Source organism: Gavia stellata, chromosome 16 (genome assembly GCF_030936135.1).
Source record: "Gavia stellata isolate bGavSte3 chromosome 16, bGavSte3.hap2, whole genome shotgun sequence".
NCBI classification, from domain to species: Eukaryota; Metazoa; Chordata; class Aves; order Gaviiformes; family Gaviidae; genus Gavia; species Gavia stellata.
In genome coordinates this window covers 17,879,207-17,905,007 of record NC_082609.1, presented here as the reverse complement: position 1 = coordinate 17,905,007, position 25,801 = coordinate 17,879,207, and the positions used below count along the sequence as shown (strand labels likewise).

Below are 25,801 nucleotides of genomic sequence, written 5' to 3'. Positions count from 1 at the left end.
CAGGATGTTCTTCAAATGCTGCTTGTTTCTTGAGGAAGGAAAATATGTGATATGTTGAGCAGACCACCATCAAAATCCAATGACCTGTGTAAGAATGTCAATACTGCCTAAAGCTTGTAAGGAGATAAAATATTCTCATAAACAAATATGACTAGATTTGTTCCATAACTAAAAAGTAATCTGATTCTAATTTTCTTCTCATTTGGGTGCCATACTAATGTAACTCTAAGCATAACTGAACTACCACTGCAACAGTTTTATGCAACATGATTTTTCTTCCACTCATGTTGATTAAAATCATTATTAATATATTATTAATATATATTAAGATAAATCAGTAATGTCAATAAGATTGAAAATAATCTTATGACAACTGAATAACTTCCAATACCTAAATGTACTAGACCTTACAGGTCTGTAATTTTTGAAAACCACAGAAACTCATGTATTACGTAGTTATCCATTCACCTCTAAAAATCTTCACTCTCCCAAGCAATCCTCTTACATGAGTAGAAGAAAAGGGAAACTTTCAGCTAAATGACAGCAATACCTATTGCTTGACCAAGAGACTAATCTTACACTTAAAACCAGGAGAGCTTAGCACACAATTATAAATAAATAAATAAATACAGAAAATGAAAAAAAAAAATTTTGAAGACTATCCTGCCATCAGCAACAGTTGTTTCCATTTCAGGAATCAAGACCAACATCTCCTTAAACCTCACAATGACTGAAATGGACAAAGGAAGATAATGTGCCCCAGAGAACAAGAGCTCACGGTATGAGATTCTTTGACACACATTTGCCTCTTTCAACCTCGCCTTCAAATGTGGTTTATATTTAAGATGCTCTATTGCTTTTCAGAATGCAGATTCCTTTCTCCACAGAAGGAGCCTGAAAATTATAGAAAATAAATGGAAGGGGCATTTATTATTAAGTGAGAATTATTGCATATTAGTTTGAAACACTTCAAGCTGTATGCCTCACTTTTTCCATTGGGTATGTTAGACAATATTATTTGAATAAAGTAATAATGCATTTGGATATTAGAAAACAATCCTCTGGTCTTCAACATTATGCTAGACAAAACTGCTAAAGGACCTTAAATTTTTCTAAAGCCATCATGTTTGCTGTTTTTAACATACTCTCAGATTCAGCATGAATAGGATGCAAACAGCAAATCTCAAACACACACAAGTGGAAGAGTGCTTCTGCAAGATTTGTTGTACTTCGTAGTAAAATGAAAACTTGAAAGTTTATTTTAAGAAACAGATGTTAATGGCTCTAGAGTCAAGAATCCACATGAAAACAATTAATTTCAAATTTACACCTACCAGTATTAAAAAGGACAACAATGGTGTTAAACTAGAAAATTAATTACTATGCTGAAAACAGGTTTGAGAGTTCACCAATGAATCAGCAAGTATCAAATCCTTTAAAATCTTGACTACATCTTTTTGATACATCAGCGTATACTGATGCATTAAAAATTTTTTTTTCTACTAAAAATACTAAAAGAAAAAATTTAAGATAAGAAAGATTGAAAGGGTTATATATCACTAGAAGGAGTATGTGCACAGTGATGAAAATGTTCAAAATCTCCAGGCAAGCGTGGATATGCCGGTACGACTAGGAAACCAGAAAGTTTAATAGAGATCATAAAGAAATTTCACATGTCCTAAGAGAAGAACTTGGCAAAAATTTTCCAAGGTAAAACAAGTATTCTATATAAGTTTAGTTAATAAGACACACTCCCTTTCAGTGCATTTTGAAAATCATAGTTGGCTTCCCTGTGTAATAGTATAGGGTGATATTAAGCCTTTTCACAGCTTATTTTACCTGCAACATTGCTGTGTCAGAGGCTCACAACACACTGCAAAACTTATTTGACCAACTCAGGGGTGAGAGAAAAGGTAACTAGTAGAATGTGAACACACCAAAAGGAGAAACATGGAATTGGTGCAAATCATAAACTGGAGACTTCACCAGCCCACAGAAAGAAAATAATATCCTTCTAGCAACAGAAACTTTCCTGCAAAGTCTAATTGAAACAAAAACTTTTTAAAAATTTGGCTAAAAAGTTAAATTGAAAATTCCTCAATCAACTCACAGAATGAACAGAACGTAAAAACCTCGTTCATCTGTACACAGTTACTTTGCCTAGCAGGTCCTTGAGATCAATAAATTGAGTAGTTATGCAGTTCTTAACGTTCTTCATATTCTGCTTATGACTACTTGGTACTTAGTTCAGAAGAAATTCTGCCTTCCCAGACAACCCCAGCCAATCACGTCAAATCTTGCCTTGTATTTTTGAAGGTGACCCTTTTTATTCAAGTTTTATTCAAGTATCTTCAGATTTTGCATAGCGTGGGTATATTTTGGCTAAAATTTTAATAACATGAAAAAATATTGATACTACTGGAAAATAGGCTCTTTTATTGCAGGCGCTGAGAAGATTCCACACCATTCTTAAAATATAAAACTTCTCATACATAGAGATTGCACAAGTTTTCCTGGATGAAATGACTGCATTTTTGCTGAATCAGAAGAATGAGGACCTCAGGAAAAAGGGAAAAATGCTATTAGCTTATGCTCAGCACTCCACTGAAGTGGCACATAGGAACAAAAGACTGGAACTGGCTTGCGGTCAAGGGATGTCAAACAGGCAGAATGGTTGCAAAAGCCTTTTTCTCTGCCTGCTCTCTGTTAATAAACTGATGAAATCTAGTCTTTTCCTGATTAACTGTCTGAAATTTGACATTCAGCTTGCATTTCAAAGTATAATCATAGGTACCATCATAATTGCCTTCACCGTATATTTCAAAAAACCTCTGTAATATATATTTAATTAGAACAATAGATTATTGTTGCCCCTATTATGAACTCTCAAAGGAGCAGTGGCAGAACATGGCTGTACAACAAATGTAAAAGCATTTTGGAATTTTAATCCAAACAGATTCCAAAGCTGAGCCTACTGATTTCTCAGACTGCAGATTCAGACCGCGCAGTAACCTTCTGAGGGAAAATTCATCTCATTCTCAATTTCAGCAAAATAAGGTTTCTGAAATCTGATTTTAGCCATCTTGGAAATCTGAGAGAAGGTTGTAAGATCTCTTAGAAATAAAAAATAGGCAGTAGTCAAGCAGTATCTCATGTCAGTTCCAAGTTTAATCAAAGGAGTGAAAACATATTTAAGTTGAAATAGCAGAAATATTTACAAAAGCACTTTATGTCAGATATTTTTCAATGAAACAAGCAATATGCTATGGATTCAGTTGCAATTAAGTTCATTTGCCTACTCACCAAGTTTGTACCACATGTCACGGATAGCAAAGCCAATTAAACGTCTCATATCTCCATACCTAGAAAAAAAAGAAACATGACAGGTATCCTTCTCATTATCTTGATCATCATTTTACTACAAAATTAAAGACATAAGCTGAAGTATACATTTTTGCTTACTTGTTCTGGATTTTGTTGTATTTTGCATGGGAAAAGTTTTCTAGCTGTAGTGAATCTTGGGTAATAAAAGCCACAGCCAAATGAAAATAGTTGTTCCACAGCTGTAAAGTGAATATAAGGAAATTACAATAGTTTTGAGAAAAGCAGGAATATTATTAAACTATGCATAATGCTGAATAATTTATGAAACCAAATGATGCAAGCAATATGAAATTTTTATATTATGCAAAGATGTACATCATTAGTATTACGCAATTAGCAGAAAAGCAAGAAAGATGAATTTTAATAACCACTACTACACATTTGCTCTTAATAACACAGCAGCTGAATAAACATTGCTAAAAAAAGATTCATGTGAGATTCATTAGCTAACATTAAACCATGAACTATAGCAGGACTAGTGAAATCCATTACACGCCAGCGAATCTTAACAACTCGGAGCTAAAGGCATCCAATGTAATTACACCGTATTTGAGAACTACTTCAAAAAGCATCTACTCTCTTCTCTCTGGATTCTAATTCAACAACGATTTGTGTGAAATTCCCATATATTTTGTTAAGAGCTCTCTACAAGAAATAAGGACAAAATACAGCCCTAAATAACTACTATTAGTACTGAGTCATGTACTTGAACTAGAAGAAAAACCTTTCCTTTCTGAAAGCAAATTACTTGTTCTCCAGACAATCAAAATGAAATACTTCTCACACATGCTAGAGATTGAAAGGGAAAAAAGAAACTTCACTAGGAAACACAAATTTAAGGAAGTAAATACTATTTTCTGAAGCTTCAAAGCAGTCAGCAATGGCTTTAGACTCTTCTTTTAAAATCGTAGCTGCGTCTAAAAATATGCGTGGTAGGTATCAGTGAGACAGTAGAAAGGCAATAGTAAATGCATTCAGTGGTAATTTAAAGGATGGAAACAAAACATGTAGTATTATTACAGAGCTCTTAATTTTATATGGTGAAATACAACCCTAGGCTGGGAACCCCCACTGAATAGCCTAGAAATATAATGTTTCATCAAAAACTTCAGTGACCTCTGTCCTTTATAACTTGGAAAACTCTCTTGTGCACAAATAATCAGGAAAGACAGAGACCAACACACAAGAACACACACAAAAATACAGACATTTCCTATAATAAATAAAATTCTCAAACGTCCTCTATAAAGTGAAGAAGATCCTGCATTTAATTTATTCCTCCCTTCGAGGCCCAACTAAAGCTCTCCTTAGCAGACTTGCTCATTCAAAAGGCCTTAGGAGGGCTGTTTCTGTCTTAAAGTATTTACAGTCCAGAGAGCATAGTTATCCCCGGTGCAGCTACACAGACTCAAGTAGCATTTCACTGGAGACAGTTATTAATCTCTTACATTATTACACCATTCAAAGATGCTCTGAATTCACCCAAACCAATCACAGCCTTATTAAAAACTACATGTGAATATGAGCACTAGTAAGGCAGCAGCTTATTTTTCCCCTTAACACAAACATTTAAATTATGTTCATATCTAATCTTTGAGAGTATACTAATAGTACATACTAACTCAGAGCATTTTTCCCCAGAATAAATGTTATTTATACCCTGAAAGTCCTATTTTCCCCCCTTATCACAGATTTTAAAAGATTCATTTGACCAATTTAGAGTTTCCAGTCCCTTGAGAAGCTGTATTTATTGATGTGTAGGGAATACACTTTGCACATGTCACTTAGACTAGTAAAACAGAAAATTTCTTAAATGGTTCTAGATTATGGGGAGAAAAGTGAAGCCTTATTACTACAGTTAATGGTCTATTTATTCACTTAATAATTCCAAGTTCAATGCCACCTTTGTCAGAGACACACCCTAAAGACTCAATATCCTTATTCATAAAATACATTTCCTTTTGTCCTCAGACTACCCTATGATGGCTGAAAACATACGATTCTTTGCATTTCAATAGCATATTCAAATTAAGGACTTGCAAGCTTTCAACTACCAAAACTAACTTTAAAACCCCGTGAGGCAAAGTAGTCTCTCAAAAGCAAAAAATGACAAAAGCCGACAGAAACAGGTTTTTAAAATGTAAAAAAATAAGCTTATGAGACCTGTTTTGTTTTCTCTTAAGCCCACAGCAACATTCCAAGATGTTTTGCATTTGAACATGCAGTTATCTAGCGTGTGGTAGGGCTGAAGCGAAGCAGCACAGTGACAGGAGAGGACCAGAGCTCTCATGCTCCGATTTGCGTGACACTCATGCTTTGCTGCTCGTTGACATGAACTCCGGTGCTGAGTTGTCAGCTCGGGACAGAGTGCTGGGAGACAAAGCTAGAGCTGAGAAGTGACCCTTCTCTGCAAGTAGTTACAATTATTCATTGCAAACTCCTACTGCGACGCAGCATCTGACAGTAAGAGCACAGGCTGGCTTAGCGCTGTAACACTCCAAAACACGGCGACTGACTTGGCTGAGCATGGTGTTAACCATGCATGCTGAGAGGGCGTTGGACCTGCAAATACTCCTCTACACAAGGGCTAAGGGAACTTAAGAGAAGAGGATCTCTCATTCTGTGGGTTTTTTTCAGAAAACACAAGGTGCCTTCCCCCTAGAAAATGTGACAGCTGCCATACAGGAAAACATGGAAGTAATTTAGTAAGAAATTTCTAGCCATCACACGAAGAGGAGGAGAGCTGGATGATATTTCAGGATAAGTACCAAAAGTGAACACTGCTGCCTCCTCCTTCCTACATACTTTTAAACCAATGCCTCTTCTGCACTAATGCCTACCTTTTAGCCACTGTTTTCTCTAGACATCTTTGCTCAATTCTTTTTGATAACGGAGAAGAAACATCAAGTCTTTGGAAGACTTTTGAATTTCTGACAAATTACTGCAGATACTAAATGTCCTCTAGCATATCATAAAACCCAGCAGACAAGATGACAGTTTTAATTTTTTTTTTTTTCCTAAATATTATGGCAAAAGCAAGCTCAGCTCCTTGAGACCGGCAAACATAATACATTTCAGATAAATACTGGGTTCATTACTTTGATTTTGTAGAAAAATGGCACTTACAAACTTTCTGCTCAAAGAAATTTTTATTTTTTTATTTTTTTTAAAAAAGAATATATTTGATTGGGGAGGGGACAGAGTATTAACACTAATCTCCACAGCAAAAAGATAGCACACTCGGCTGCATCATGTAGTCTGAAAATTCGGAACCAACATTCATGAAAATTATTCTGCATTGTCTTTCAGAACATCACACTAGAAAAACACAAATTGCTAAACAGAGGAATAAGCAGAGTGTGAAGGCTAAAATTCAGAATAACTCCCCAACTGACAAACATTAAAAATTAAGTAAAGTAAGCCTTGCATTCTGTTTAAGTGGAGTCTTAACAAATAGAATTTTCAGAGTTACAACTCATTCATAAATTCTGGAAGTTACAAGCACAATATTTAGGGCTTATTCCTATGGTATGCAGACTGTTTTTCTCTGAGGTGGAAGAAAGAGTATTAAGCATCTCAAAGTAAAGAATTACAAAAATCCTTTGGGCCCTCTGCCAAAATTTCTTTGCATTGGTTATGTACTTCAAAATGACAGAACAAAGGTAGAAAATTTTCAGGTTAATGAAAAGAAGTTTATGGAAGCTTTAAACAGAAACAGCACATTATATAAAACAACAAAAGTTTGTTTTATTCATTTTTAGTCTTTAAAGTTTTTCATGCCATAATCCCCTTCTCTCCTTGTTTTTGCCATATGCTTCTTGTTTAATTATGCAACTTAAGTAAAATACTTGCAAATAGTTTCTACTCCAGATATCTACCATTCCTATGTTGGAAAACATCCCAAACCTCTGAAATAAGGCGCTCCCAAATCCAGTAAAAATTAGTTTCATGTATGCAAAATTTTACAGAATTTATATTCTGCTTATTTCTTTCCATTCTGAGCAATGAGTCCAAAGTCCAAAGAAATTTGCAGATGAACATCAAAAAATCAATTACTTACCATAGGTCACTCTAGGAAGACCCAGCTATATGTTAGTAGAAGGATCAAAGATAAACTTTAAACTCTGAAGTTTGGGAATTCCCAAATGCACATTACAATACGTAAAATATAAAAATATAACGTTTTTAATATTGCTAGTATAATTAATACAGCTAGCAAAATTTTCTAACAGTTACATTATCTATTAACTTCTGCATCAGCCACCTCCTAAGGTTTTCTACAATGTCTACCACCATCATACATATATTTTTGCACAATATAGTGCATATTTTTCCCTGTATATATGTAATTCAGTGAAGCTTTGTATTTTGTGGTTTCTAACTGATGATTTAAAATAAAAAATAAGTTGTACAATTCTATTTGTGATGCTGAAATACATTTAATTACTGCTGAGTTATTAATGGTGCCTAGTGCATGCAAGAAAGATAGGAAAAAGGTGAAAAATAAGAATTTTCTTTTAAATCAGAGTGACATTATAATGGAACATGGACCATGCCTTTTACAATAAAATTCTGTGGCAGGAATATAGAGTATTAATATGAAATTATAATTGCTATAATACTGCAGATTTAGAAATATAATCCTTTCTAATGCCCTGTAAAACTACTGCTAACAGAGGGGAAGGGTAGGAAGGAACAGGAATCAATAGGACTGTATTTTCCAAAATAGAAAGCTTATGATAGCTATGCCTGACCACGACAAAATGGTTTCTATTTGTTCACTCTTCCCTGTCCCTAATATGTCAGAAGCTGCCATCTCGAATCAGAAACATTAAAAAAGGAATGTTGCACAAAAAAAGTCATTTCAATGAATTAAGTGGCATTAAGGGTGGCAATAGATGATGACTGCATTACAGTGCTGATGTGTTCAGTCACTGAATGGAAATACTTGCCACACAGAGCAAGACTTCTAAAAGCCAAGCTGATGGAGCCATGAGTTGACAGTAACAACAGAGTGAAAATACTCTCTTCTCCTAGACAAAGGTAACAGCTAGCAAAAAACCCAGAAATAAAACCTTCTTTCCTAGTTCTGCATTCATAAAAATAGGGAAACTGCTGACAGTTAAGACATGTCTGGTAAATAGAAAGGGCATTTAATTATTGTAGTTTTTTGTATAAGAATTAAGAAAATGTTAATTCACATTTGAACTGACTTTTTTATTTCATACCTACATCTCTATATCCATATGGACAGATAATATTCTGTTTCAAAATTGAACTACTGTCAAATATTTGCTTCCCTAAAAATCCTTGTGAATCAAATAAATGACAAATCAACTAGCTGGGAGTTCTTCAGTATAAAAGAAACGGGTGTACAAAGACACTTTTTCTTTGGGGTAAAGGTATTTAGACTGCTTATGGAAAGCCATGTTATCCCCTGATTATTCACCCTTATTTCACATCCTGGGGGCTACCCTTGAGGTATGCATATAATATTTTGTCTTGAAACACAGAAGTTTTCAGTCAAATGAAAAAAAAAAGGATTTTTCGATTGAATAAGATGGTACAATCACCATAAAAGGTAAAAGAGAAGTGTTCTGAAAAGTCCCAGAATTGTCCTTTTTACCACAAATGATATATACTTCTCAGACATTTATTGAGGATACCACGAATGTATGTATTGCATAAGTACAGACCACACAAAGTTTTTGTTATTGTTAAAGCCAAGAAACCAGGGTGACTTTCAGGGAACATTTTTTCCAAAATATAGTCTACAGTTTTTAATATTCTTGTTTGTTTGTTCGTTAAGTCTCTTCTGAAGAACCAATTTCAACTCATACATCCTAAATCTGGAATTTACACATTATTGTGGTGCATCTGTTCTGCTATGCTGCAAAAGCCCAGCTGGAAAGCAGTGATCTGGACAGGTTGTCTGTTTGAAATTGGCAAATCCTTAAAAAATTGTTACTTGATACAAAACAGCAAAATGCCAACATTGCAATCTCCTTTAAAATTGTACGTTGAACACATCTGAAATCACCTGGAATGGCTGTATTTCCAAAGCAAAATTGTGTTTACTAGTAGAAGCTGGTAATGAAAAAGAGCCAGCCCTACACTACACCACCCCAGGATCGCCGCCGCGAAAAAAAACAAACACCAAAGCCAACCCACAACCAGAGACACAAATCCTCTTACAGCTACAGAGCATGATCCTGACTAGCAAGCACCAATATGTGGCAAGTACTGTAGATACTGGCTGGCTCAGGAGACAATTCTGCAATCGATTAAAAGAATCCTTATGAATATTATTAAAAACAAGTAGAATATTGAAAGCAAACACAAAAAAATAAGAGGGAGAAGAGAAAATATAAGCAATTTACAATCACACAGATAAGACTTTTTATTGACACAAAATGTAACAAAGAAGTCAAAGAAAAAACTAAACACCTTTAAGACATACAGTTTCACGGCCCTCAGAAAAAAGCCTAACCTCAGGGCGGCCTTCCTAACTTATTTTTTGTACTTGTCTTGTATACCATCAGTACATCTCCTTACACTAACTTAATATGCTCATTCTGAATAAAGACTCTTCAACTATTATACTTCCCATAGTTGCAAACCTTCAATGACATGATTTACACTTCAGTGAACTTTTTCTAGTTGTAAACAGAACATGTATCTGGAAGGAAACCTGAGAGGTCAGCTAATCCAGCTCCATATCCCAAGGCAAGATCTGCTAAACTTCTTCAGACAGATGTCTGTTGAATCCATTCTTTCGAATCTTTAAGTGAGAAATATTTCCTAGCCTTTCTAGATAATGTTTCAATATACAAGTGTTTATAACTAACATAAATGCAAGTCAATAACCTATTTCAAATACAGAGACAGGAATAGAATATAAACTGCTAAATATTGAAATTTTTCTACCTGTTCCAATAATTCCTACTGAAACTCCAGATTTCTGTGTATTAAATCTTCATGTTCTGGTTTAATTTCAGTACTGAAGAATGCACATTAATGTATTATGCAAGATTCTTTCCCTGTTGGTACTGTACCCATTCACAAGCTTAAAGTACCATGAATATTGTGGACCCTCATTCATTTTTGCTTCATGGTTTCTTTTTGGTCAATCACCTAATGAAAATTCACTCCCTTCTTCCTGTAAAATTATTTGCTCTGGAGCTAACAATTTTGTCTTATCAGCACAATAGTAAATATTCTGTAACAGATGCCTTTTAGCTAGTCCTTTCTTTATTTTTCCAGGTTTTGCTGTATTATGACAGCGGAGAATACCTGCTGTATGCAATCTCTAATTGCGGCTTGTTTTCTCAGTGTCACTGACGTACATGTGAATACATCCAGCATGTAAACTCTGCATGCAAAACTCAAAAAAAACCCCAGAGAAAACCACCTCCTCACCCAGCAGGCATATAATCTCAGACATCAGGTGACTATTTAATTACCTCTAACAACAATGATTCCCAACCCAAAGAGCAGCTCTGGCACTTCCTGCCTGACCACTGCAATGACAATCTCAGTATCAAAGCACTGGAGTTTAAAAAAAGGGCTCTCTACGTAAATGGACTCAGTGAACCAAACTTACTACATACGAAGGCAGAAAATTTAACAGCACATCACTGCTGTGCTGTGCATAGTTCGGGTATTCGTCTCTGAGGTATGTAACAGCTTCATCATTGAACCTGTGGCTTTAAGTTTATGCATATAGTCTTAAACTTAAAAATTGTAACCACTATTCATCAGATATACCATGTCCTTTCACAGGTCCTCAATGATATGGCTTCTTTCCTTTCTGCCTGAATCACATAATGATTAAAAAAAGCAGTTTTTCTTTGGAAACAAGGAAAAGACCAGGAACCTTTTTTCCTCCATTTAACAAGCTTCAACAGAGTGGCAAAAATTTCTTCATTGCTTTTGTCTTGATTTAAAAGACCCTTTTTTAGTTGCTCAAGTACTTCACAGTCTACTTGTTTTGTTAGGTTAGGTTGTCTGCTATATATTGTCATGTAATTACTCAGCCAAGTGAAAAATCCTCAGATCTCCTTCACTGTGCTTTAAATAGCTTTTTATTTTTAAATTAAGACTTTTATTCAATTATTTGTTAATAATCAGATTTGAAAACACCATCCTACAAACAGTATAAATCATTCACTTGTTTACAGAGAACTTACAGATGTAACTATTTTTTTTTTCCCAAATCGTCACCAATATCCATCTCTACTTTCCCCATCCCAATATATTCTATTTCTATAGTTTAAATTACACTTAATCAGGAATATTAAAATAGTTGCCTCTGTTTTAAGCTTCCAAGTTCTTGAGACATTGTTCTCCCTGCATATGCTCATATCTGAACTTTACTCATCCCTTTTTCTTTGAAACCAGAAAATGAACAGTACACATATCCCTAAGAGGATACTAGATTGCCTGAAGGCTGCTGCATACTAAATCACTGACCCTTGAATACAGTGTTCTTGTTTTGGCCTTTTTGGGTTTTTTTTTGAATGAAAATCCATTTGTTTCACAGAAACTCTATATGCAATAATTTACTTACGTTTTTAGATCTGTAGTAGTCACTTATGTAACAGAGACATACAGCATCTTTCAAAGGTTAGATTAAATTTAGATGCAAAGCTCCTGTTCACATCAAATGAAACAGCTGGAGATTATTTGTAAAACACATTGAACGAGTTCACTAAAATCTCTGTCGTGTTCGGCAATAGCAGAAGCACATTTCAAGATCACATTTTTTTTCTGGAGTTTGAAAAAAGAGCCCAATATCAAGAGCTGAGGTTAAGTTGCACTCCATGGTATGCGATTGCCTCAATCCTGGTTTTAGGAGGCATATCCTAGATTGACTGTCATCAACATCTGGCCCACTGTTTGTAGTCAGAAGGGAAGCCACTGGGGTGTACTGGGGCTCTTTTTCCTGCATACTCAGCACACCTGAGGTGAGGCACGCGTGGTGAGCTGCCTTTGCGCCATGGGGCTGACTATGGAAACGAACGGGCCACGTGGCTATCAGGCTGTAGCTCTTAACAGAACTGAAAGTTATGCTACTTCCAAGTTTTCTCCCAGATCAAAATAACAAAAGCAAGTTTTTTTGTCCCAATTCATAAATTTTTCTATATGCATACAAATAAAAATAGAAGTATAGCTACGCAGAGATTCCAAACCGGTTAGAAGTTTTGAATGCATCTCAATGACATTGAGCTTCCATCAATTGCCAATCTTCCCCCACTGATACTTTTGTTGCACTGTAACATTTATTATCAAATAGTTTGAAGTGAATACTGAAGAAATAACACACCAGCATTCGTTTCCATCTGCAGACTTATTGTACGGTTTTTGGCAATGACTACATTCCCTGTCGAACATGACTGTATTGCTTATTTTCATTAAAGCAAATGTTTCTCTAAAACTCCTAAATTTCTTTTAAATACAGACACCTTCAAAGATTTGCTTGCCTTGGAAGGAAACTGCATCTCAAAGTTTTGCTTTAGTTTCTCATCACTATTGTGTATCCAAAAAGCCTAACAATGAAGCAGTGGCTAAATAACAATGGAAGCAAGCTTGATTCAGAGTTTTCTTTTGCAAAGCAGCTGCTAAAACAAAAGCTACTTGATGATATTAGCCTGCTGGTACCTTAATTGCTAAAATAAAAACATACAAGCACTGCAACAGCTGCACAAAGGAGGATTGCTTGTTTGTTTATTAACTAAAAATACTCCAAAACAACTGAGGAAAACCTAATATTAAATCTAAAAAAAAATAACAGCCCCACAGGCTGAAACTGTAAAGTGAACTATTTTATAAAGTACAGAAGTTTCTCATTTACTTTGAGTTAACCACTGCTCACGTTTGCTGACAGCCAAGATATATTTATATAAAAAATATATTGTCTTTTCTTTGTCATTTGCTCATTTTCTAGTAATGCAGAAAAATTTTCTTGGACTATAGCAAATGACTTCGGTATCCATGCTATTAGAGAACAATTCAGGTAAGTGCAATCCACATGAAAAATTACACCTTTAAGACCAAACTTTCCACAGCCAGAAAGGACAGGACAGAGAGACATGGATTTATACTGCAAAGTAGGAAGATTCAAGCTATGACTTCAAAAGACAAAGTTTTTAGTAGAAAAATTAGTTGAAGTTATTCCTCCTTCCACCTCTTACTATTTGTTTCTCCCTATTGTGCCTCTGTGTTTTACAGCGTTTTAAGAAAATTTTGTAACTTTAAGGATAATATAGTATGTTTACGAAAGACACAGACTACTCTCTTACCATAAAAGGCTCTAGAACAGTTAGGCAAAATTCTGGTTAGAAATTATTTGGATAAAGTTGATTTCAGAAAAATAAGAAGGTCCATGAAAGAACCTCGCAAGTTTCTCATTTCGATTAAGAACATTTTTAGTTTTAAGTGCTGCTCTATATTCAAGTTTTCACAGTCTGAATAGTTGCAAGACACTGATTTATATTTTTTTTTTTAAAGTAAATATGAAAAACAGTAACAGGACCTTTAAAACATTAAAATCTTCAGCTAGCAATGATCTGAATACATATAGATAATAGTGGGAAATAGTGGGAAATCAAATTTTAATTTTTATTTAAGACAATATGCTTTGCATTATTCAGACCTTCTTTAGTCCAGTAGCAGCTTCTTTAACAGGTATATTTAGGGTACTCCTAGAAGGTTTTCAGAGCTTTTATTCATGGAAGAAAAGTAAGGTATCTCCCTGACTTGTACTTTTAAGTCTCTTGTGAAAACTATAACAATTCTTTAGATGGCACTACTTATTTACTATAACGTTGTTTGGCTTACTCAAAGCCTCCAGATACTTGACAAGTCATGAATAAAAGAGCAAGCTTTAATACATTCCCTTGAACTACAAGGTCCAGTGTTGAACTACAACGTCCCTGGTTGTTTGATAACGTTCTGGAATGCACAGAATTGCCACAGGAAACTTATCTGAAATAAAAATTCCAGGTTTAGACTGTTGCTTTAACATTTGACAGAGGCAGTGTACACCTTAATAAAATTTTGACAGATACACAGTCTTTATAGTAGTCTGCGAGTTTTTGATAGCCTACACATACTGATGTCCACCAGACCTATTTTATCTGCTTTTAAAAATTACTGACACATTGTGCAGTAAAAATGGTCAAGTGTTATAGAAATGATGGGTTACAAATTAGTTGTTAATAAATTAAAATAGCCTAAGAAACATTATATCATAAACATGTCAAGGATTTGAGAGTTTCCAGCAGGCATATTTACTAAAAAGAAATTTTAAGTTTGTCAGAAGAAACATCTTTCCTTATGATTCAAAAATCTTAGTTAACATTATACATACATACATTTGTAAAGTCAGGCCTTTTGAAAGTACAAAATTTTTAAAGAGATAAATGAGGAAAAAGCTCTACATTTCATACTTGCAGGCCATTGTAACTGAGTATGAACTGAATGTTTTAGCTTTCTTTTTACCATTGCCTTTTAAACTCTTCCTGTGTAACCACTTACATGACGGCTCTGTAGCTATTTGTGACCGAGGTATTTTATGTTAAGGACCAAGACACCAACACCCAAACAGCTTTTGGCATAGGAAGCCTAAACATTCACATGTCATAGAGTAGGATCACTTAAACCAGATTGCAAGTTGCAAGATTAACCATAAAACATAAACCCCAAGAAATCACGAAGACAGAGCCCTGAACTTTTTCTGAACTTCACGGTTAGGGTCAATAAGTTATTACCCAATGAACAGATTAGATTTTTGTAATCAGGAAGCATTTTTTAACTTAAAACATTTACTCTTAACTGCAGCTAATATAAAGAGTGAAATAGAATAATTTTTCATACTATACTTAGTCCGCGTGTTTTCTATCTATAGCACATACCATAACCAGGCAGCATGTAGTGACAAATCCTGATTCTGAAACTGTATTTACATTTTAATAACAACGTCATGAATGTAAAAACTACAGACATACTCATTTTTATCTGAAGCAAGCCAAACATACGGTAAAATGCATGACCAATTAGTTAAGTTATAAAGAATGATACTGAGCAAACAAAAAAAAAAAACAACCCTTATTTTAAAATTTCAGAAAGAACTAATAAAAACTAAATGAAAATAAATAAATAAATAAAGAGAGACTTATCAGGGAAGACTACAAGTTAAAAATAAAAATAAATTCTGAGTGCTAAATACTCTAGGAATCAAACAAAGTTAAGCTCTTTCTGCCCTACATACATAGGAGTGACATTGTAAAGGCTACGTGCATTACATCAAAGATTGCCTTTCTGAATACACTTGGCTGGCTAAGGAAAAAAAAAAAAGAAAAAAGAGTTTTCTGCTTGCCAGTTCTGAGGGAATCACACTACAAAATACTATGTTTGGGTGCCTTATCATAAATAATTTCCATGACATCGAAGGTGGCCTAATCCTGCCAAATTCAAATCAATAGTCATTTTGAACCTGATGTACAGTACCGGAAAGGGCTCTGACAGACCAGACTGTGCATACCTGCACATACTACCTCGACTCAGTTAAAAAGCCTAAAGACTTACTTGGACTTCAAAATTCATATTCTCCAGAAATTTCTGGTTCATTGTCTCTGCAAATTTGTTGATGGCTCTCAAGAACACCCTAAAAAAGAAAAACAATGATACAGATAAATGAAAATAATCTCTGGGAATCTATTCCAACCATGTGTGATACTGATGGAAACACATTTAAACATTGAACACACCAGAAGAAGCAAAGTTCACACGCACGTGAACACAGCAGATGACATTCGGTGCAAAGGCATGTTATTTATAGTCTGTTATACATAAAAAAACCCTAAACACATGATTGTCAAAAAGTTTCTTGATCTCCACTGAAAAATTTAGACAATGTAATTTCTTTTCCTCTGCTGCACACTGTGTTTCATTCTTGAAGAGCAATTCTTTCAAACACAATTTTACCTTCTATGTGACAAAACCGAATCATTTACAAGACTGTTATTGCCTCCTCTTCACAGGTTTGACAGCTAAGAGAGTTCCTTGTACTTATATTATTAGTTAGGAGCTGCCACTGCATTTTCCCAGTTAAAAGATATTATGTGCAGCTTTTCAGTTTTCTCACAGGTGGTGAGGGGAGGATGACACCTCTGCCCACCTTCCTCCTCAGGTTGATTATAAAAACACATTCAAAGCTGAGTTAATATACAGTTATTTGTTCCAAGAGGAAGAGTGTGAACATTATCCCTCTAGCTTGAAAAGCAACACCTATTTATGCTTGGTTTTAATGCACAATGTGATTAAGTCGCATTTCTAAAGCTAATTTCTCTGTCTAACTTTCCAGCACAGTACATTTGTAAAACCAAAATCAATTGTATCTCTAAATAATTATAAAGTTAATTTAAATAATTCAGTTCCATTCAATTTACAATTTTGAAAACAAATGATCCATTTTCCTCTGCTTCATAGGTAAAATTTTAAAAAGTTTTAAGTTGAAATATTGCTATGGGAAACACTGTGAGGGCAAACATACTGCAACCTGAAAGAGGTGAACACAAGGAAAAAACCATCCTAACTAACTGTTCAAATACAATGACTGTCAACTAGCTATTACCAATCAGGAAAAAGATCTAAGTTACAACAGACAGGTCCACAAAACCCCCACCATCTTAGTATTCGGTAGCATCAGAAAAAGCAATAATTCAATAATTAGAATTATTAGCAAAAGATTAAGAGACCACAAGATATTCGTATGTTACTGTTAAAGGGATGTTGCATCCTTGTGTTGGATTCTGTGTGGTGTTCTCATCCCCCATCTCAAAAAGATAAACAAATACAAAAAGTAAAAAAGAGAGAAGAAAATAAGCAAATAAATGTGACAAAGAAATGATCAAACAAATTTAGTGAATTGTGCCTGAGACCTGGCTTCTTTAATCAGGGGACCCTACGTGACTGAGAAGGGATATGGTAGAATCTATAAAATCGATAGTACCATAGAGATGAGAGACTTACTGTTCACTGTTTCTCATACAAGCATTGGAGAGCACTGAAAAAAATCAGAATGTGCATTCAAAATAAGCAAAAGGAGATAGTTTTTATGCTAGTCTTGCTCAGCTGTGCAACTCATTTCTACAGGATGCTGTGAATGCCTGAATTTTATACTGTCTCAAAAGTGATTAGGCACATCAAAGACAAAAATGAAGAGAGGACTACTAAATGCGGTTGGTCACTGGAGGCTGGGAGAACACAGCAAAGAGTGTTACTACTTCCCAACTCTGTTGTTATACTGTTCCCTAGGCAGCCGTTTATGAGCCACTACCAGAAACAGAATAATCAGTGAAATGAATTTTAGTCTCACCACCAAAAAAAAGAATAAAAATTTGCAAGGGCTAAATTCAGTTTCTTAATGAGGGAAGTAAAGCAAAGGTTCAGTTTTTGGCAGGCTTATGACAGGGAATAGTATTTAACCACTAAGCAATAGTCCAAAGCAGCACGCCGCTTCATTAGGGCAACAATTTGACTGGCTACATTGAAATCCTTTGTTATGACCATGGTTTTTCCACCAGGAAAAAATTCTCTGCAACAACCTAAAGAATACTTCCTTTCCGTCCACGTAACATTCCTCTGTAATGTTGATTTGATCAAGGAAATAAAGTAATTTATACATAGTGTTACACTTTGCCAAATCCTTTTTTTTAATGTGATCAGAGGGACGCTACAGTTTTAATTGTGGCATTGGAAGGTAACGGACTTCTAAGGGTGCTGTGTTGCTCTACCGCATCATCCCACACATTCAGATGAGCTTCTTTCCAATGGTCTAGGGCATAGTCTGATCTAATCTTCTAACCCACCTTAGCTAATCTTGCCATCTGAATTAAGGGTCTGATCTGTGAAATGCCAAGTGTCATCAAATCATCTCAAGTTGAAGAAACCTAATTTTGCTCAATACTGTTCTTGCAGGTTATCAGCACTCTCCTAAACCACCTCTGTATAATGACAGACTTGCCCTGTGTATCCACTGCAATTTTAGCCTATGTTGGTCTGAACAGGCTATTGTACTTTCTTTTCAGCCTTTTATGTGAACAACTCTTTTCCTGGAAAATGCAATTTCATTCTGCAAGCTGCCCCACACTACCCACAAGAAAATAAACACCTTCTTCCCTAACGCTTTACTCACACGGGTACATTTATCTCTACAAAACTGCCTGATGCTTGACACAAACAGTTTAAGATTCTGCAAAAAAAAAAGGGATTCTAAAAAGAATGGTCTACTTTAGACAGCACACAAAAAATACACAGCTAAGCAGAATCACGGACACCCACATGTTATTCTGTCTGTCAGCATCCCCATTACTCTTCCGAGTAGGAGTTTTGGGTCAAGGCCTTTTTAGCGTCATATCTTTTCTGTAGAACTATATTGCTTTAGATTTTCCTTTGATTTACAAAGTATATTTCTTGCCAACTCACATAATCAAGTTCTTCAGCTCCAGCTGTTCAGAGAGTAGCATTTCCCTTCACTCAGAAAGTCTTTTGTTGGGGTAGGAGGAGGTGTCCTCCATTTTTGAGACTTTCTTTATTTCCCAACTTCTGTGTATTTATACCCCACTCCAGCACCTACGACGAAACATGTCACCTAAATAATCCTGTTTGGGCAGAATCTGATATGGTGCTGATAATTTATCTTAAATTAAAAAGCTCCACACTTTTACATACTTTGTCTTTTAATACATTAAAAACCTCCACACTTTTAGGTACTTGGTCTTTTAATACAGAAATATCATGCAAGATACAGTAGAAATAATCATAACAAACACACATGAAATTTATTAGTGCAAATCTATTTCATAATGTGGACATATTTCTTGTGTGTCATATTTTAATTTTTTTGTGAAGAGCTTGTGGTTTAATGTTAGCCATACATAAAAAGCCCCAAGGACACCCAAGAATTACTGAGGTACTTAATGTCCAGTAAAAATTACTGATAATATAAAAAATATTTACAGGATTGTACACAATATAATTATATATAAGGTATCTTGTGTGAATATCCCTTTCATTCTCAAAGATATTTTTATCTGACATACTGGAATGACACATTTGCAGGAAGCATGCAATACTTCCAGGCTGTCAAGTTCCAAATATTTTCATGCATTTGTATTTTGCCTAAAGGGTGTATCTATTTCCGTCATTGGAATTTACTTAGGCAGTAGGTTTGAATTCTATTCCTGGCTCCTGCCAGTGCCATGCTGTCCTACCTCAATGATTTCATTTCTATATGCCTCAGTCTCCCCTTTCACCGAAAAGGGGTATTAATTAACTAGCCACAAGTACGAAGCTAAACAGATATTTATAAAACACTTTGAGATTTTGATGAAAACAAGAGAAAAATATAATTTTAATTACTACTGAGAGTATGTTACTATTTAAAGAACTAAACATTGCTCCAAGAGGAGAGAGTTGAAGTAATTTGATTGGAGAAGTCATCATTCCTTACATAATTATTCATAACATCAGTTATCAATTATAACTAACAGAACGGAGAAACGGCTAGAAAAGAGATGGTAAAAAAGCATGCCCCAGAACAGCTCAGAAAAACACAATATGTACTGTCTGACTTCAAAACAAAAATTTCTGAAAGGGATTATCTTGTCACAGTGTAATGTAACTTGATTTCCCTTGCTTCCCTAACAGATCACTGGACCTTACCTTTTCTCTGAACTTGGGGATTGCTGCTCAGTTTTGCTTTCCAAGTTTAGACTGATCTAGACTGACTGAAGGACAGGATCTTGATTTCTCATACAGATAATGTCATTAGGCATTTTTTCTGTTTATCATTCTCCTTTTGTCACATTTTCCCTCAATTTTAATCATCACAGAGGGCTACAAATATGTTCCTTCAGGTGTTTAATTACGATAACTTTCCTACAGTTACTTAATATGGAATTCATTTCCCATCAGTTTAAATAATTGTGATCTAAAATTGTTGAAATTCCTTTACCCACAATAATTTCCATGATATTTCCTGAGTTTATTGGGATCGATGCTTCTAATTTACAGTTCATACCAATCTCTTGGGCCTGAAGATTTATGGATGATCTTCAAAGGCCAAAGACTCTGGGCTTAATCTGGGTATAGAAAGCAAATTTTCGGTTTAGCACAGCAACAGAATCGCCATGGTTTGACTGCTGCTATGTCCTTTACTTTTCTAAATTTCCTGCTCCTTCTGCTTTGCTTTATTGTATCGTCAGAGAAATTTCTTTCAAATTTTGGCTTGAAAGAAAGCCCGATGAATAGAATCCTGTGCAAGTGTACTTAGTTTCAAATACTTAGATGCATGTTCTAAATCGGGATAGAACAGTACTGTAAGTAACATAAATAAATAATTTAAGACAGACAAAGCTGAAAATTTATCAGTCATCCTAAGATAAAAATTTGATTTCAAACTGATTCTCCCTCAAGCAAAGCAAAACAGAGATGGAGCAAATAAACAATTTTGTATTCATAAACAACATGTGGTTAATCAAAGTAGGATGTCAAGGCTATTCCTTAGAAGATGATGACTCTCTATTTAACAGTAAAATAGGTCTGCACATTGTCATTGCTTTTGAAGTGCAAATAGGTGATAAACCTAAAATATAGATCTGGATCTCCAAGTTATTTTTAGCAAACAAGTGCATCAGCTCCTTGCAGCATAAAACAAAGAGATGATTACAGTAAAAAAAACCAAAACAAAACAAACCCCAAAAAACTTAAATTGGCATTACCTGTTCTTAGGTGGCTTTGCAAAAGCTGGCCTTTTTCTGCCCCTAGTTTCAGACATAGAGCACCTCTGGGTCCACACAATTATTTTGGGAAAGGTGTCTAAATCAGGTACAAAATTATAAACCTTCCCAAAATGATGAATTGACCTTTCCTCAGACTCTTACACATGAATTCTTTTAAAGCAGTGGGCCAAGATGCTCTTCAATGTCTTTTCAAGTTCACAAGATTCTAAAATGTGGGAGTTCACTGCTTCAACTTTGAGATGAGTAATCCAGATACTGAGGTGAAGGCTGAAATAATTCACTTAGGTATTTATGAGCATCAACTCAAATTCATGTTTGCTATGTCTTCTAAAGCTGTGATTACACTGAGGTAATGACAGGTGGAAAAAATTAATCAAGTACAAACTTCTACTGGATAATCAGACACAGAACAACAGAGATAAGCTTTAGAAGAGTATTATTTCCTGTGTTATTGTGAAAGCTCTTACTGAAAGAAACCATAAAATGCTGAATATATGGTTTTTTAAATTCACATCTCAAAAACCAATGAAGACATAGACAGTTTTTAAAACTTCTTTAGAACTTCTTCCCACAAACCCTAAGTGCTTTTCCTTCAGAGAATTTGGTCCACAAATTAAAGTCAGAAGGAATTACGCTAACTTCAGTTTGGCAGGCTTTTTTTTTGTAATCCGCAAGGCTGATCAATCAGCACTTTCACCAGCGAATCCTCTACTTGAGCAGATGAGGAATATGAGGGGAGTTTTAGCAAAGCCTGGTAGATGCACCGACTATTGTTTTGAAGATCTTTTCTAAGTTCGGATAGACATGGTCTTGCTAGTATGCCAATTATATGAGATCTGGAGTAGGGAATAGCAGAGCTGAAGTAATACTCCCACATAATTTATGTTGACTTGATAGTAGCATCCTCATAAAATGCTTTGCAGAAAACACCTGATAGGTATTTTAACATGAAGCAAGCACAAAGGAAAAGCAGCTGAAGTCAGCTGATTCTCTTATGGGCTTCTGTGACTTTCCTCTTTCTTCTTGTGTGCAAAGCTAGACGAAGGCATGTTAAATAAAGAGGAGACTAGCAAAGTGGGTCACACCCAATCCCAAATGCTGATCATTGTCAATGACCGAAACAGTGATCAGCAATTATACACTAAACCTGGAAGATATAACATACACAGAGACCAGGCATGCAATCAGTGTGACAGGAGGGATTAAAAATACACATTTACTATTTCAGTGACCAAAACAGAGCAGCAGGAGAAAGCCTGAGAAAACAAGTGAAAAAATAATAACAAAAATCTTTACAAAGCAACAGCAGAAATTATCTCTTAATAATGTGGCAAGCTATCATTGATTTAGAAATTAAGGGCAATGCAAGATGGAAACACTATTTAAAAACCTTGTAGCTATGTGAAACCTAGTTATTAAGAGCACAATAATGGCAACATTAGGAAGCAATCCACTTCCATGGTAACTGGAAAAATATAGCCAGCGGTGCAAAGAAAGTAGTATAAATTAATCACATCATTTCTCCCCTGTGTCAACTCAGTATCGCTATAGACTGAAGAATATTTTATTGTACCATTCATATTGGATTCTAATGATAAAGCAATTGTCATTTTCCTAAATTCTTTATCCATGTACGGCCAGGGAGTCTATCCAAATTGCAAGGTCAGAAAATGAACTGCTTAAAAATAACTGCTATCCAACTTCTCTTGTCTCAATTAGAAATTGTTTGTTATGTACAATTGATTTTCTTTATTCGTATTATTTGAAAATTTACCTTGAATATGCCAAGCATACAAAAATAATACATACTATAATGTATCAGAGTTAATTTGACAGCAGTGCAAAAGCAACACCTGGAGAAAGACAAGAATGAGCAATTGCTTTGATGCTATACAACTGAAGTTGCCATTTGAGATCTCTTGACTTTGCCAACAGTCTCTTTGTATGTAGCTTTTCCATCAGCATCTACCTAAAGCTTGTTTTCAAGACTGCTTAGCTCTCATTTAGGAAACAAAACACATTTTCAAAACTGCATATTAGGTACACATTTATGCCAAAATCTTTTGAAAATGTGATGTTTAACATGCTTTAAGAAACTTCAAAGCTTGAAAACTAAACGTACAAAAAGCTGTCATAATGGACTCTGATATAAGTAACTTAGTTTGAAAGGTATTTTCAGTAGCTTTCCTTATATTGTGAGTATCTTCTTACTTCAGTCTACTCTCCTTCTTTGTGCATTCCAGCTAATTGTTTGCAGAGTAGAAATATTGTGAATTAAAAAAAAAAATTAAAAATCACATGGTGTATTTGGTGTTAGATCAAGTCTGGGAATAAGATACAAAGCTGAAACCCAGTTAGTATACATTAATGTAATGACTTAACATGGTTATATCATGATGTCATACACCAATAAAAACTCTCATGCCCTTCACTTTTGAAGGAAGGCTGAACTGATATTGTGAAATTACTTCTCTATTCTTCCACCGATTCTTGTTTTTCACCTGTTAACGCTAATTTACCCTTACTGTATTATTTGTACGTATCATTTAATCTTCATTTCTATATCTCTAAGAATGGTGCAGAGGTCATACTTCGGTAAACATTTTCATGGATGTTTCTAGGGCCTATTTCTAGAAATACTTCTATTATTTCACACATCAGAGGATTAAAATTGGAAAATTACATTAAACTAACGGATAATGCTGTGGATAATGCTACCTCTGGGTTTTTGTGGGGTTTTAAGTAGCTATGTATTTTATTCATACTCGCACCATAAAACTTTAAAGATAAAATGTAACGTTTGGGCTTTGCTTTTTCTTTCCCCCTGTTACATAAGCCTTCTGTATTTGAAATCCCTTCTCTATACCTGCATCATATTTTAACATAGTACATGTACTTCGGATTTTTCAGATATTCTTGTTGAAAATATTTAGCAAGTGAATACTTTTTGTCTAGAATACATAACTTCTTTAGTTTTTGGAAGCCTAGCTTTTTCTGAAGCTAAAAATATGATCTGTAATTACACGTACAGACAACTATGCATCTGCCTGTTGTCTAATTGCTGCTCACTTGAGCTTACTACTTTACAGCCAAAACTGTATCAATACAGAAGAAATTGCACTGAATCAGCAGATTATGATTTTTAAAAAAGGTCATTGTGCAGCAAATACCTAATACACCAGCAGGGTTATTTTGTGATGTTAATGTTTAAAAATATGAAAATTTCTGTTGAAAATAATGTTAAATATGAGAAAACTGTATGTATTGAATTTCCTGAAAATCTCTTAAGATATGAAGTGCTGGCCAAATTTACTTGTCAGAAAGGGGAACACAGACAGATTGCTCAAAGCATTTACAACACCTGATGAAAATTATGAATACTGAATTTGTATTTTCAGTCTTTTCTGTAATGACATATTTAGAACAGTTTATGTGGGTAATCTCTTCATTATTTGTTTACTCATTTGCACGGATATTCTATGGAATGGAAAATACTACTCATTGTCTTAATCCCCAAATGTGTTACTAAAACTAAAATACCTGAAAACATACAAAAAATATTTTATAACAGGCCACATAGCCAAGAACCTTAGAGATTTCTAGATGCAAGTCAAAGTTGTATCTGCAAAATAAGGGTTTATCTTACTGACTTTCTGAAAACATCAAACTAACAAGCTGTTTTTCTCTGTTGAGTTGTTCTCCCCACTGAAGACTTTGCTTTTAGTTCAGGAGACCTCATACTCTAGAAGCAGGAGCATCCTAGGAGTCGATACCAGGAAAGATGAGATACTGTGCAGGGGGAGTGGGAAAGGATACCTCACAGAATGTTTTCTTTCTGCATTTTAGAGAAAAGACTAAATGACTGCAGTCATAACGTAATAGGCATCCATTGCGTACCATGTCCACGATATGCAACAGCCTGTCTTGCTGAGCGGATGATCTGCTGCAGTCACCACATAATGAAGTGTTTAGATTCTTGGTAAGCAGATAATTCCACAACACAGGTAACAACGAGCAACACGCAGAGTTAGTGCAGAATAAGCATCTTGTAGTATTTGGTGATAGAAATATGCAAGTGATTGAAAAGTAGGGTTACATCAGGCACAACCAGACTCAAACACCTACAGATGGAAGAGATGTTCTCTGCTAGGTTTAGAACTGACAGCAAAGCATTAAACGACTCAGTCAGACATATCAGCCACAGCTGGAAATATAACTCTCCATGGAAGCAAATTTACAACCCACAGTGAAACAACTGCCTCTTCTCTTTATCTGTCTTATTCCATTTTCCCAGGACTAAGCTTATGCCATTGCCTTATTACAAGTACTGACTTTTGTAGGGACTGGGAAAGACAACTAGGAAACAGTTACCCAGATTTAATGGGAAGTAGATACAAATCTGAGAATACTGAGACACTGTGTACCAAATACCCCCGCAAGAAAAACAATAAATAAATAAGATGTCCTTTGCCTCTGAAAGGGACTTCATATTAACAGGGAAATTGCATTTCAGCAAGGACATTGTTAGTCTCATAGCAAAAACAAACTGTCCAAGGACACATCTTATTACTGTATATGATTAAAGCAATGACTGAACACTACAAACCATT

General features: G+C 35.0%; 1 protein-coding gene across 1 annotated transcript in view; it reads right to left on the bottom strand.

The window, feature by feature from the left end:
* DOCK2 (dedicator of cytokinesis 2) overlaps positions 1-25,801 on the bottom strand; it is a 205,649-nt gene that overhangs the window by 46,989 nt on the left and 132,859 nt on the right. Inside the window, exons 31-33 of the mRNA XM_059825590.1 lie at positions 15,973-16,051; positions 3,463-3,563; positions 3,304-3,362 (exon numbers count right to left, since the gene is read on the bottom strand). Of these exons, the coding sequence (XP_059681573.1) occupies positions 3,304-3,362; positions 3,463-3,563; positions 15,973-16,051 (239 nt within the window). The remainder of the gene's footprint in view (positions 1-3,303; positions 3,363-3,462; positions 3,564-15,972; positions 16,052-25,801) is intronic.